Source organism: Mobula birostris, chromosome 18 (genome assembly GCF_030028105.1).
Source record: "Mobula birostris isolate sMobBir1 chromosome 18, sMobBir1.hap1, whole genome shotgun sequence".
NCBI classification, from domain to species: Eukaryota; Metazoa; Chordata; class Chondrichthyes; order Myliobatiformes; family Myliobatidae; genus Mobula; species Mobula birostris.
In genome coordinates, this window is record NC_092387.1 from 69,516,545 (window position 1) to 69,532,307 (window position 15,763).

At 44.7% G+C, this 15,763-nt stretch overlaps 1 protein-coding gene across 3 annotated transcripts in view; it reads left to right on the top strand.

Annotated features, from left to right (window-relative positions):
• The first annotated feature begins 5,414 nt into the window (after positions 1-5,414).
• mtg1 (mitochondrial ribosome-associated GTPase 1) overlaps positions 5,415-15,763 on the top strand; it is a 32,364-nt gene continuing 22,015 nt past the window's right edge. For 2 of the 3 annotated variants that reach the window (XM_072282060.1, XM_072282061.1), the window contains exons 1-3: positions 5,415-5,585; positions 8,201-8,265; positions 14,969-15,073. In XM_072282060.1, the coding sequence (XP_072138161.1) occupies positions 5,486-5,585; positions 8,201-8,265; positions 14,969-15,073 (270 nt within the window). In that variant the 5' untranslated portion in view covers positions 5,415-5,485. The other variant, XM_072282062.1, reaches the window with a different exon arrangement.

Genomic DNA, 15,763 nt, shown 5'->3' on the forward strand with positions numbered 1-15,763 from the left:
TTTCCTTCCCATCCGTGTACTTATCCAAGTTTGTATTAAATGTTGAAATCAAACCAATATCCACCACTTCCACTGGCAGCTCGTTTCACACACTCACCGGCCTCTGAGTGAAGGAGTTCCCCTTAAACAGATGAGCCAAGGGGCCTATTGCTGTGCAATAGTGTTCTATGGCTCTATAGTTGTTCCTCTCCCCCCCCCCACCCCCACCCCCACCCCCACCCCCATTCTTCTAAACTCCAGCGAGTACAGGCCCAGAGCCATCCAACTCAACTCATATGTTGACCCTTTCATTGCCAGAATCATTCTCATAAACTCCTCTGGACCCTCTCCAGTGCCAACATGTTCTTCCTCAAGATAGGAGGCCCAAAACTGCACGTATTATTCAAAGTGTGGTCTGACCAATGCCATATAAAGCCTCAGTGTTGCATCCTTGCTCTTATATTCTTGAAATGAATGCTAACAATGCATTTGCCTTCCCCACCACTGACTCAACCTGCAAGTTGACCTTTAGGAAATCCTGCATGAGGTCTCCCAAATACGTTTGCACCTCTGATTGCTGAAATTGCTTTCCATTTAGAAGGAGCCATACAACACAAAAACAGGCTCTTCTGTCCATGCAAGATTCCCATGTAAATGAGTTCCACTTGCCTGAATGTAAACCATATCCTTATAACCCTTTCCTATTCATGTACCTGTCCAAACACCTTTAAATGTTAAGTATGTGCCTCAACCACTTCCTCTGACAGATCATTCAATATACTGAGAACCGTCTGAGTGAAAGAATGCCCCCTCATGTTCCTATTAAATCTTTCCCCTATTACCTTAAATCTGTGCCCTCTACCTCTCAATTCGCCAGCCCTGGGGAGAAAAGACTGTGTGCACTGACTCTATTTACGCCCTTGTGATTTTTATACATCGGAAGTGGGTGAGTTCTTTAATGACTACTTCACATTGGTCTTCATCATGGAGCGTGATGTGGATGATGCCGAGATTATACTGAATTCTGATATGTTGATATTAAGGAGGAGGTATGACTGACTTGATAAACATTAAGTGAACAAATCACGGGACCTGATGGATCACATTCTAGGATGCTGAGGAGATTGCTGTAGCCTTGACAGAGGGCATTGTATCATCTTTAACCATGGGTAAGGTGTTAATGTTGTTCAACAAACGAGAACATCGGCAGATGCTGGAAATCAAAGTAACACACACAAAATGCTGGAGGAACTCAGCAGGCCGGGCAGCATCTATGGAAAAGAGTAAACAGTCAAATGTTTTGGGCTGAGACCCTTCATCAGGACTCATGTTGTTCCTTTGTTCAAGAAGAGCAACAAGAACAAAGCAGGAAGTCGTAAGCCAGTGAGTCTTGGGTGGTGGAAGTAGATGTAATTAGGATCGTATTTTGAGACAGGCACATAAACTGAATAGAGGGATATAGATCATATATACTACAGTCTGGCAGGATTAGTGTAAAGAGAGATTACCTTTATTTGTCACGTGTACATTGAAACATACAGGAGGTGGAGGGGAGATACATCTCTTCCTAAGGAGGTGCAAGGTGCTCCTTCCCTCTGCTGGCCTGCAGGTCACCCTTGACCAAGGTGTAGCACCGGCCTAGCCCCTGATCAGGGTCACGTGAACCACATGGGAGCAGGTGGTGGATGGTCGTATCAGCAGCTGTTGTGTATGACAAGTTCCAGTTATGCAACACAATCTCTGAAGAGCATTGATAATGCCTGGGATCACCCGTCTGGTAAAGACTCTGCACAGAAGAAAGCAATGGCAAACCTCTTCTGTAGAAAAATTTGCCAAGAACAATTATGGTCATGAGACTATGCTTACATCATATGACATGGCATACAATGATGATGACATCAAAACATACAATAAAATAAGTTGTTTTGTTTCGACAACCAACACAGTCCGAGGATGTGCTGGGGCAGCATGCAAGTATCACCACACTTCTGGTGTCAACATAGTGTCCACAACTTCCTGACCCTTGCCCAAACTGTAGGTCTTTGGAATGTGGAAGGAAACCTACACGGCCACAGGAAGAACATAGAAATTTCTTACAGACGGAGGCAGGAAGTGAACTCCAGTCGGTGATTGCTGGTGCTGTAAACCTGTAAAGTCCTAACCACTATGCTACCATATTGTCATCAATGGTCAGTATAGACATGGTGGGCAGAATGGCCTTTCCCATTCTACGCTGTTTTATCCTTCTATATGTTGTAGGTACCAATAATGGGCTGCTTTTTCTCCTAGTGATCACTCGAGTTGAGTAAGATGTTCTACGGGGTTGTCCATTGGTGGTTCCTCAGGTGGCTGTGGAGGCTGAAGTGGGATCCTCATATTCCGGTGCAGTGAGGCCAAGAGTAAGTAGTGAGTGTGATTAGTGGTTGGATCTTTTGGTTGTTCAGTGTCTCCTTTCACAACTGATGCCCGCTCTCTATGACATAGTGGAGGTCGCTCTTGTGTAGTCCAGATTTCCTCCAAGTGTATCTATTGAATGCAATGTCCTCCCAGTTTTTAGATGTCATGTTGAATTTCTTCAGGCTGATTTTGATGTTATCATTGAAATGTTTCCTTTTCCCTCCAGTGGCTCACTGACCTTCGTTCAGCTGGGAGTAACGGATCTGTTTGGGGAGACATGAGTTTGGCATTCAGATGCCATGACCTATCCATTGGAATTGGTGTTGCTTTGTGGGGAGATGCTACTCATGTTGGCCTCCTCCAGTATACTGGTGCTCATGTGTCTATCCTTCCAGCTGATCCTCAAAATCTTTTGAAAGGCTCTTTGGTGGTATTGTTCCAGGGCTTTTAGGTGTCTGCTATAGGATGTCCATGATTCAGCTCCACATAGGAAGGACGACTGCTCTGTAGACTAAAAGTTTTGTTTGGATCTGTAGGTCGTGGTCTTCAAAGATTCTTTTCTTTAACCTTGCATAGGTTCCACTGGCACTACTCAGGCAGTGGTTTCTCTCTGAGTCAATGTCCAATTTTGAGGAGAGAATACTGCCAAGGTCGGGAAGTAGTCAACATTTTCAAGGGTGATATTGTCAATTTTTATGAAAGGTTGGATAAATGGCTGGTTGGCCGGTGACCAATATAGGATCTGGGTCTTTTTTCGTATTCAGAACGAGACCCAGGAGTATCCATGCCCTGGCAAAGGCATTCAGGATATATTGGAGGTCTTCTTCAGGGTGTGCTGGAATTTCATTGGCATCCACATACTGTCACTCCATGATAGGGGCAGTGCTGACCTTGTTCTTGGCCTTGACCTGTTGATGTTGAAAAGCCGGCTGTCCATTCTATACATGATTGGGATTCCCTGTGGCAGGTCTTGGCCAGTGAGGTGCAGGAGAGCAACAGTAAAGATGGCAGATAGGATGGGAACAATGATGCAGTTGTTTGACCCCGGTGAACGGTTGTGATTCACCGCCACTATTGCTGAGTGCTGTGGCTGATGTGCCATCATGCAGCGCCTCAGCATTCGTAAATATTTGCCACGACAGATAGTATATGCAAGAGAGTTTGTCGGTCTCCTGTATCAAATGTCTTTGCAGTCTATGAAAGCCAAGTACAAGGGTGGCTTTTGTTCACGTCATTCTCCCTGTAATTGGCGTGCCTACGAGACCTCTTCATGGGCGGAATCCACACTGTAGGCTACAACGCCTCGCTACAAACCTTCCTCCTAAATGATACACAGGTTAAAATGTTGACGCAACATCGAGGCAAAACGGCTGTAATATTCTATGGCTTTCATCTAATCAAAAAAAAACTTTAAAGTTTTAAATTCCTGAGATATACTGCATTCTTTTAAGATGTTTTACATTACAGACATCCCACCCCAACCATTAATTCCGGAGTCTCCCGCATATTAATAGCAGCTTCCGGACGCCCGCAAATTATATACAATATCCCGGAAATGAGCGGGAGCGGGAGCGAGAGCGAGCATCCTGATTGGTCTCTCTTTGTGCTAAATAGACCTATCAGTTTTCTCTGTGGGCGGGCTTTACAGTCGACAGCTGTCTCTCCGTTAGTTTAGTTTCGTGTCCTGCACCGCCGTAGGAGAGTGTTCCAAAAAAAATAAAACGCACTTCACCCCAGACTACACTAAAGTGTACCCCTGCCTAATAGGGGTCAAAAATAATGACAGTATTGCTCGCTGCACTGTTTGCAACAGTGACTTTTCTATTACCCATGGTGGGTTAAGACTGTAAAAGACATGTTGAGGTGAGTTCAACAGGTGTCATTCGTTCATTAGCATAGCTAACGTTATTTAAACTAGCTGGCTGGCTGCAAAGGAGCTACTCTATTGATGTCCTACGTGATGAGGCCAAACTCCCTGTAGACGTGCTGAAAGTTGGAACAGAATTAAAAAACGACTCCATGATAATATATAAGTACATACTGTATTTTAATGTCACATTTTCTGCATATACCCAGTTTACAGATTACAGATTGGTTTACAGATTAGACAAAATCACTAAACAAAGTATTACATAAGACAATATAATAAGGATACACTTTGTGCATTAATTTCTTTTAGGGACCACAACATATTAGGGAGGCTAATCGCAGGGAAGGCTGCTCAAGTATTTCACAGTTCTTTTCAGCAGAGCCACATCACAGTACAAGGAAAGTTTGCAAAAGAAATAGAAAAGCTATTTGCATCAGCATTGAACACACATAAAAGTTGCTGGTGAACGCAGCAGGCCAGGCAGCATCTCTAGGAAGAGGTGCAGTCGACGTTTCAGGCCGAGACCCTTCTTCAGGACTAACTGGAGCAAGAGTTAGTCCTCTTCTTTCAGTTAGTCCTGACGAAGTGTCTCGGCCTGAAACGTCGACTGTACCTCTTCCTAGAGATGCTGCCTGGCCTGCTGCGTTCACCAGCAACTTTTATGTGTGTTGCTTGAATTTCCAGCATCTGCAGAATTCCTGTTGTTTGCATTAGCATTGAGATTGCCAACAAAATACTCAACAAGGAATATATATATATATGTGTGTGTAAATAGTTTCAATATGGTCAAATAAATTGTGTTCTTTCATAATCAAATGCCCCGTATACATGCGCCCTTGGAGGTCGACAGGGGGGGTGATATGGGGTTGCGGGGGGCGGGGGTGCTACCTCCCTGAAATGAGTTTTTGCAGGTGGGATGTTTTATATTACTAAACTTGGCTCTAGTTGGGATAAAACACGCTGTGGAAAGCAAATGCTAGTAGCTGCGAAAACACACCTTTTTCTGCACTGTTCCTTACGTGTGTGTATTTATCATCATTAAAGTATGTTTCTAAAAAATTAAAAAAGCAATGTGCAGTACGCGTGTTGCAGAAAATGTAGAGCGACGCGGCTGAGCAGCGGACCTTTACGCTTTTGTGGTCGCGGGTGATTTAGAGACGGTCCCCGCTTCGTTGTCAATCAGCGGTTGCGCGGGCAACGGCGGCGGCGGCGGCTGGGGGCCTCGGGATAGTCGCGGCGATGAGCGGCCGAGCGGCGTGGGCCGCACTCCAGCTGCGGCGAAGTTTCGACCTCGCCAACCGCGACGTGGCGCGCTGGTTCCCGGGTCACATGGCGAAAGGTAGCGGCTGGGCCTGGGGCGAGGTCGGGTGGAAAGCTCGGATCGGGCCCGGGAAACACGGCCTGGCTCCGATGCCGGTGTTTGCCTCCTCTCCTCTCTGTGTCCGCCGACGCTGGCAGGGGAAGTGCAGACTGAGTTACCGCCCGGGTGGGAGTGAACGGGGTGAGGGGGAGAATGGGTCATAGGACAACAGGCACTGAAAACAATCGTGAAGTCTTCGGCGGGTCGGACAGCCCCTGGAGGATAAAGGTGAAGTCAATGGGGTTATGGGCTTAATGAGAGTCGAATGATCATACCTTATATATAGAACACAGAATAGTACAGAACAGTACAGGCCCTTCGGCCCACAATGTTGTGCCGACCGTCAAACCCTGCCTCCCATATAACCCCCCACCTTAAATTCCTCCATATACCTGTCTAGTAGTCTCTTAAACTTCACTAGTGTATCTGCCTCCACCACTGACTCAGGCAGTGCATTCCACACACCAACCACTCTCTGAGTAAAAAACCTTCCTCTAATATCCCCCTTGAACTTCCCACCCCTTACCTTAAAGCCATGTCCTCTTGTATTGAGCAGTGGTGCCCTGGGGAAGAGGCACTGGCTATCCACTCTATCTGTTCCTCTTATTATCTTGTACACCTCTATCATGTCTCCTCTCATCGTCCTTCTCTCCAAAGAGTAAAGCCCTTGCTCCCTTAATCTCTGATCATAATCCATACTCTCTAAACCAGGCAGCATCCTGGTACGAGTCTGTGGTGGCCAGTGCTATCATGTTTACTGTTGTGTGCTGGGGCAGCAGGCTGAGGGTAGCAGACACCAACAGAATCAACAAACTTATTCGTAAGGCCAGTGATGTCGTGGGGATGGAACTGGACTCTCTCACGGTGGTGTCTGAAAAGAGGATGCTGTCCAAGTTGCATGCCATCTTGGTCACTGTCTCCCATCCACTACATAATGTACTGGGTGGACACAGGAGTACATTCAGCCAGAGACTCATTCCACTGAGATGCAGCACTGAGCGTCATAAGAAGTCATTCCTGCCTGTGGCCATCAAACTTTACAACTCCTCCCTTGGAGGGTCTGACATCCTGAGCCAATAGGCTGGTCCTGGACTTATTTCATAATTTATTGGCATAATTTACATATTACTATTTAACTATTTATGGTTCTATTACTATTTATTATTTATGGAGCAACTGTAATGAAAACCAATTTCCCCCGGGATTAATAAAGTATGACTATGACTAAATCTCTGTACCCTTTCCAATGCTTCCATATCCTTCCTATAGTGAGGCGACCAGAACTGGACACAGTACTCCAAGTGTGGCCTAACCAGAGTTTTATAGAGCTGCATCATTACATCGCGACTCTTAAACTCTATCCCTCGACTTATGAAAGCTTATATCACATGAAGCTATGACAAACTATTCAGGGTAGGTTAGATTTTGAGGAGCAACCTGTTCTGGCAAATCTTCAGCACATTATTGAATAGTGACAATATACAGTGTGGAAACAGACCCTTTGCCTAACTCATCCACACACACCAAGATGTCTTTGCATGCTGGTCCCATTGACCTCCCAATCGTCCCTTGCACCTTACTGCCTGCCTGCACTGCTCCATCTCTGTAAGTGTGACACTTTATTTTGTACTATGTGTGACAACTGTTTTGGTAACTGACCTGCAAGTGACAACTGTTTTGGTAACTGACCTGCAAGTATCTTGTTTTATTCCAAATTGTCAGCATTGAGAGAGTTCATTTTGCTTTTTAGTTATATTTTGTTGTTACCTACAGAATGTGCTGTTAGGCAAATTAAGTACTGTTCTGGGTGGCCTGTTTGATATAGGATTTAGGATTGCTTTTGTATTTATATTTATTGTGGTTTTTTTGTTGCTTTCTATGTTCTTTATGCTTATTGTGTTTTTTGATGCTGCATTAGATCCGGAGTAACAATCATTTAGTTCTCCTTTACACTCGTGTACTGAGGACTGGCAATAAAGAATACTGAATCTTGAACTCCTCAATGATGTAGTACTGCCTCAGTTTCACTGGTCAGCTGCCAGTGTCAGCCTAGAGTATGTGGGCTTAATCTAGAGTCATAAATGCAAATGTTAATCAAATGTGCCTTCACAGCAGCTACTTGGATAAGCATCATACAGTTTAAGTGTGTGGGATCATTGCTGTTTCACTGCAGGGATCTCTGGAGTTAGTTGAGAGTGTTTGAGGTGACCCATTCTCCTTTCTCACTCCGAACCAGTGTTGGGAGATAAGCTTTCACGTTTCTTCTGCTATAATAAATGCGGAAAAACACATTTTTGCAAAGTCCACACACCTGTCATTAGAAAGGCATGTAATGGGCATGTACTTGGATAGGAAAGACATAGGGAACATGTGCCTAATGCAGGTAAAGGGATCCGTGTAGACAAACATCACAATCAGTGCGAAGGACCTATGATTTTATATGATTCTGTCTAAGAAATTTTTTTTCTTACCATGTAAATGAGTTCATGAATTATAATTAATTTCTGTATAGATGATTGGGATGCAGGTACCTTTTTTATGTGATAAAACCATGCTTGGTGTGCTGAAGGTTGACCCTATTGTGTTTTATCCAGGCCTGAAAAAGATGCAAGCCAGTCTGAAAAAAGTGGATTGTATGATTGAAGTTCATGATGCACGAATATCCTTTAACAATGTAGCCCTTCAAACGGTTTAACCCAAAAGCTACTAGGAAACTTAGGCATCTGGAGAATTAGACATGTGTAATTCAAGTTCAAGTTTATCGTCATTCAACCATATATATGTATCCCGCCAAATGACACAATGTACCCCCAGACCAATATGCATATAACTCACATACAACACATAATGCAATATAGAAACAGAAAAACTACAGCACAATACAGGCCCTTCGGCCCACAATGCTGTGCCGAACATGTCCTTACCATAGAGCCATAGAAACTACAGCACAGAAACAGGCCCTTTGGCCCTTCTTGGCTGTGCGGAACCATTTTCTGCCTAGTCCCACTGACCTGCACACGGACCATATCCCTCCATACACCTCCCATCCATGTATCTGTCCAATTTATTCTTAAATGTTAAAAAAGAACCTGCATTTACCACCTCGCCTGGCAGCTCATTCCATACTCCCACCACTCTCTGTGTGAAGAAGCCCCCCCTAATGTTCCCTTTAAACTTTTCCCCCCTCACCCTTAACCCATGTCCTCTGGTTTTTTTTCTCCCCTTGCCTCAGTGGAAAAAGCCTGCTTGCATTCACTCTATCTATACCCATCATAATTTTATATACCTCTATCAAATCTCCCCTCATTCTTCTACGCTCCAGGGAATAAAGTCCTAACCTGTTCAACCTTTTTCTGTAACTGAGTTTCTCAAGTCCTGGCAACATCCTTGTAAACCTTCTCTGCACTCTTTCAACCTTATTTATATCCTTCCTGTAATTTGGTGACCAAAACTGAACACAATATTCCAGATTCGGCCTCACCAATGCCTTATACAACCTCATCATAACATTCTAGCTCTTATACTCAATACTTCGATTAATAAAGGCCAATGTACCAAAAGCTCTCTTTACGACCCTATCTACCTGTGACGACACTTTTAGGGAATTTTGTATCTGTATTCCCAGATCCCTCTGTTCCACTGCACTCCTCAGTGCCTTACCATTAACCCTGTATGTTCTACCTTGGTTTGTCCTTCCAACGTGCAATACCTCACACTTGTCAGTATTAAACTCCATCTGCCATTTTTCAGCCCATTTTTCCAGCTGGTCCAAGTCCCTCTGCAGGCTCTGAAAACCTTCCTCACTGTCTACTACACCACCAATCTTTGTATCATCAGCAAACTTGCTGATCCAATTTACCACATTATCATCCAGATCATTGATATAGATGACAAATAACAATGGACCCAGCACTGATTCCTGTGGCACACCACTAGTCACAGGCCTCCACTCAGAGAAGCAATTCTCTACCACCACTCTCTGGCTTCTTCCATCGAGCCAATGTCTAATCCAATTTACCACCTCTCCATGTATACCTAGCAACTGAATTTTCCTAACTAACCTCCCATGCGGAACCTTGTCAAAGACCTTACTGAAGTCCATGTAGACAATATCCACTGCCTTCCCTTCATCCACTTTCCTGGTAACCTCCTCGAAAAACTCCAATAGATTGGTCAAACATGACCTACCACGCACAAAGCCATGTTGACTCTCCCTAATAAGCCCCTGTCTATCCAAATGCTTGTAGATTCTGTCTCTTAGTACTCCCTCCAATAACTTACCTAATACTGACGTTAAACTCACCGGCCTATAATTTCCCGGATTACTTTTCGATCCTTTTTTAAACAACGGAACAACATGAGCCACTCTCCAATCCTCCGGCACTTCACCCGTAGACAGTGACATTTTAAATATTTCTGCTAGGGCCCCCGCAATTTCAACACTAGTCTCCTTCAAGGTCCGAGGGAACACTCTGTCAGGTCCCGGGGATTTATCCACTTTAATTTTCCTCAAGACAGCAAGCACCTCCTCCTTTTCAATCTGTACAGTTTCCATGGTCTCACTACTTGATTCCCTCAATTCCATAGATTTCATGTCAGCTTCCTTAGTAAATACAGACGCAAAAAACCTATTTAAGATCTCCCCCATTTCCTTTGGTTCCGCACAAAGCCGACCACTCTGATCTTCAAGAGGACCAATTTTATCCCTTACAATCCTTTTGCTCTTAATATACTTGTAAAAGCTCTTTGGATTATCCTTCACTTTGACTGCAACCTCATGTCTTCTTTTAGTCCTCTTGATTTCTTTCTTAAGTATTTTCTTGCACTCAAGCACCTGATTTACCTCCTGTTTCCTATACATTTCATACAACTCCCTCTTCTTCTTTATCAGAGTTGCAATATCCCTTGACAACCAAGGTTCCTTATTCCTATTCAATTTGCCTTTAATCCTGACGGGAACATACAAACTCTGCACTCTCAGAATTTCCCCTTTGAAGGCTTCCCACCTACCAATCACATCTTTGCCAGAGAACAACCTGTCCCAATCCACGCTTTTTAGATCCTTTCTCATTTCTTCAAATTTGGCCTTCTTCCAGTTCAGAACCTCAACCCTAGGACCAGATCTATCCTTGTCCATGATCAAATTGAAACTAATGGTGTTATGATCACTGGAACCAAAGTGCTCCCCTACACAGACTTCTGTCACTTGCCCTAATTCGTTTCCTAACAGGAGATCCAATATTGCATCCCCTCTAGTTGGTCCCTCTATATATTGATTTAGAAAACTTTCCTGAACACATTTTACAAACTCTAAACCATCTAGACCCCTAACGGTATGGGAGTCCCAATCAATGTATGGAAAAGTAAAATCCCCTACCACCACAACTTTATGTTTCCTGCAGTTGCCTGCTATCTCTCTGCAGATTTGCTCTTCCAAGTCTCATTGACTATTGGGTGGTCTGTAATACAATCCCACTAATGTGGCCATACCTTTCCTGTTTCTCAGCTCCACCCATAAGGACTCAGTAGACAAGCCCTCTAATCTGTCCTGCCTGAGCACTGCTGTAATATTTTCCCTAACAAGCAATGCTACTCCCCCACCTTTCATTCCTCTGCCTCGATCACATCAGAAACATCGGAACCCTGGAATATTAAGCTGCCAGTCCTGCCCCTCCTGTAGCTAAGTTTCACTAATTGCTACAACATCATAATTCCATGTGTCAATCCACGCCCTCAACTCATCCGCCTTCCCCGCAATACTCCTAGCATTGAAATATATACACCTCAGAAGATTTTTACCACCACTCACAACCTTTCTATCAGCGGATTTGCTTAAACTTGCAACATCATTTATTTTCACCCCAGCCACACTGTCAGCTCTGGCACTCTGGTTCCCATCCCCCTGCAAATCTAGTTCAAAGCCTCCCCAATAGCACTAACAAACCTCCCTGAAAGGATATTGGTCCCCCTGTGGTTCAAGTGTAACCCGTCTCTCTTGTACAGGTCCCACCTGCCCCAGAAGAGGTCCCAATGATCCTGAAATCTGAAACCCTGCCCCCTACACCAGTTCCTCAGCCACTTGTTCCTCCTCCAGAGCATCCTATTCCTACCCTCACTGGCACCTAGCACAGGTAGCAATCCTGAGATTACCACCCTTGAGGTCCTGCTTTTCAACTTCCTACCAAGCTCTCTATACTCACTGTCCAGGACCTCTTCACTCTTCCTTGCTATGTCATTGGTACCGATGTGCACCACGACATCTGGCTGGTCACCCTCCCACTTCAGAATGTCATGCAATCGATCAGAGACATCCTTGACCCTGGCACCTGGGAGGCAACAAACCATCCTGGATTCTCTGTCACAACCACAGAACCTTCTATCTGCACCTCTAACTATCGAGTCCCCTATCACTACCGCTCTCCTCTTTTCCCCCCTCCCTTCTGCACTGCAGAGCCAGACTCAGTGCCAGAGATCCGGCTACTGCAGCTAGTCCCAGGTAAGTCATCCCCCCCAGCAGTATCCAATGTGGTATACTTGTTGTTGAGGGGAATGGCCACAGGGGAACCCTGCTCTGCCTGCCCTTTCCTCTTCCCTCGCCTGACAGTGACCCAATTTCCTGTCCTCTGCTCCTTTGGCGTAACTACCTCCCTGTAGCTACGATCTATAATCTCATTCTCTCGAATGATCCGCAGGTGATCCAGCTCCTGCTCCAGTTCCCTAACGCGGTTTGTCAGGAGCTGCAGCTGGATGCACTTCTTGCAGGTGTCATTGTCAGGGACACCGGAGGGCTCCCTGACTTCCCACATCCTGCAAGAGGAGCATTCCAACATTCTGCTTAGCATTCTCTCTACTCTAAAGAACCTGAACAGAAAACTTACCAGAACCTACCCCGGCCTCTGCCTGTTGTCGCTGAAGCCAGTTGAGCCAAAGCCGTCCCACTCTGACTCAGTCCACTCCGACGATGGCCGCTGTATATGGTGGTCTGCTTTTTAAACCTTGGCGCGCTACGTCACGCGCCTGCGCAGTGCAGACCCTTCTCCCTGAGCAGTGTTTAAAATACTTACCTTAGAAATTACCTAGGGTTACCCATAGCCCTCTATTTTTCTAAGCTCCCTGTACCTATCCAGGAGCCTCTTAAAAGACCTTATTGTATCCGCCTCCACCACCGTCACCGGCAGCCCATTCCACACACTCACCGCTCTGCGTTTAAAAAAAATTTACCCTGACATCTGCTCCATGCCTACTTCCAAGCACCTTAGACCTGTGCCCTTTTGTGATAGCCATTTCAGCCCTAGGAAAAAAGCCTCTAGTTGGACTATCCACACGATCAATACCTCTCATTATCTTATACACCTCTATCAGGTCACCTCTCATCCTCTCTGTCACTCCAAGGAGTAAAGGCCAAGTTCACTCAACCTATTCTCATAAGGCATGCTCCCCAATCCAGGCAACATCCTTCTAAATCTCCTCTGCACCCTTTCTATATTTTCCACATCCTTCCTGCAGTGAGGTGACCAGAACTGAGCACAGCACTCCAAGTGGGGTCTGACCAGGGTCCAATATAGCTGTAACATTATCTCTCCGCTCCTAAACTCAATCCCATGGTTGATGAAAGCCAATACACCATATGCCTTCTTAACCACACAGTCAACCTGCACAGCAGCTTTGAGTGTCCTATGGACTTGGACCCCAAGATCCCTCTGATCCTCCATGCTGCTAAGAGTCTTACCATTAATACTATATTCTGTCATCATATTTGACCTACCAAAATGAACCACCTCACACTTATCTGGGTTGAATTCCATCTGCCACTTCTCAGCCCAGTTTTGCATCCTATCCATGTCCCGCTGTAACCTCTGACAGCCCTCCACACTATCCACAACACCCCCAGCCTTTGTGTCATCGGCAAATTTACTAACCCATCCCTCCACTTCCTCATCCACGTCATTTATAAAAATCACAAAGAGAAGGAGTCCCAGAACAGATCCCTGAAGCACACCACTTGTCACCAACCTCCATGCAAAATATGACCCATCTGCAACCACTCGTTGCCTTCTGTGGGCAAGCTAATTTTGGATCCACAAAGCAAGGTCCCCTTGGATCCCATGCCTCCTTACTTTCTCAATAAGCCTTGCATGGGGTACCTTATCAAATGCCTTTCTGCAATCCATATACACTACATCTACTGCTCTTCCTTCATCAACGTGTTTAGTCATATCCACAAAAAAATCAATCAGGCTTGTAAAGCAGGACCTGACTTTGACAAAGCCATGCTGACTATTCCTTATCATATTATGCCTCTCCAAATGTTCATAAATCCAGCCTCTCAGGATCTTTTCCATCAACTTACCAACCACTGAAGTAGGACTCACTGGTCTATAATTCCCTGGGCTATCTCTACTCCCTTTCTTGAATAAGGGAAGGTGATGCAAAGGTCATTGCCAGAGGCTCAGCAATCTCCTCCCTCGCCTCCCACAGTAGCCTGGGGTACATCTCATCCAGTCCTGGAGACTTATCCAACTCGATGCTTTCCAGAAGCTCCAGCACATCCTCTCTCTTAATGTCTATATGCCCAAGCTTTTCAATCCACTGTAAATCCTGTCCACCAAGGCCTTCGCATGGCCCCTTCTGGCTCTCCTAATTTCATTCTTAAACTCCTTCCTGCTGGCCTTCTAATCTTCTGGATCACTATCATTACCTAGTTTTTTGAACCTTTTGTAAGCTTTTCTTTTCTTCTTGACTAGATTTTCAACAGCCTTTGTACACCATAGTTCCTGTACCCTACCATCCTTTCCCTGTCTCATTGGAACGTACCTATGCAGAATGCCACACAAATATCCCCTGAACATTTGCCGCGTTTCTGCCGTATATTTCCCTAAGAACATCTGTTCCCAATTTATGCTTCCAAGTTCCTGCCTGATATCTTCATATTTTCCCCTTACTCCAATTAAACACTTACCTAACTTGGCTGTCCAGTGCTATGGTAAAGGAGATAGAATTGTGATCACTATCTCTGAAATAATATTACCATAAATAATTTTAACAAATATTTATTTATTTATTTCAGAAATACTGCACAGAATAGGCCCATCTGGCCCAATGCACCACACTGCCCAGGAACCCACATACATTTACACTGGCTTAATCACAGGACTATTCATAACGACCAATTAACCTACTATTTGATGTGCCTTTGGACCGTGGGAGGAAACTGGAGCACCCAAAGGAAGAATACTACAACACAGTACAATACTGAAAGTCTACAATATTGCCCTGAACATTTAACAAATGACACATTTCACTGTATGTGGCAGATAAAACTAATTTTATAAAATTCTGTAATCCTTAACCTCCGTCAGTACATTCCTTTATCTGGACGCAATCCTGTATTTAAGGAGACCTTGAATGTTAGACCACATCTGCTGGTGCTGAACAAAATGGACATAGCTGATCTAACAGATAAACAGGTCTGTATACTAGCACACTGAGCAGGAAACAGCTCTATAGCTGCACGTTATTTCCCAGTACTTGTATTTCTAAGTGGGAGTCAAATTTAAGAGCAGTTCATTGTGAATTATCTCCAACTTTCCCTTTCTCCCTTCAGTTTATGCCCAGAGCAGTAATACCTTAACTGGTCTACTTGCTGGAATTTAGAAGAATAGGGGGAATTATTCTTCTAAATAATTCGATATTTGAATATTGAAAAGCCTAGATAGAGTGGATGTGGAGAGGGTGGTTCCTATAGTGGGTCAGTCTAGGACAAGATGGCACAGCCTCAAAATAGAAGGATATTCCTTCAGAACAGAGTTAAAGAGGATTTTCTTTAGCCACGGTATGATGAATCATGGGAATTCATTGCCACATACCAAGTTATTGGGTATATTTAATGCAGATCTTGATAGATTCTTGATTAGCAAGGCTGTCAAAAGATGTGGGGAGAAGGCAAGAAAATGGGGATGAGAGGGACAATAAATCAGGAATGGCAGAGTGGATTAAATGGGCTGAATGGCCTATTTCTGCTCCTGATGAAGGGTCTTGGCCCGAAATGTTGACTGTTTACTCTTCAATAGATGCTGCTTGACCTGCTGAGTTCCTCCAGCATTTTGTGTGTGTGGCTCGAATTTCCAGCATCTGCAGATTTTCTTGTAATTGTGCTC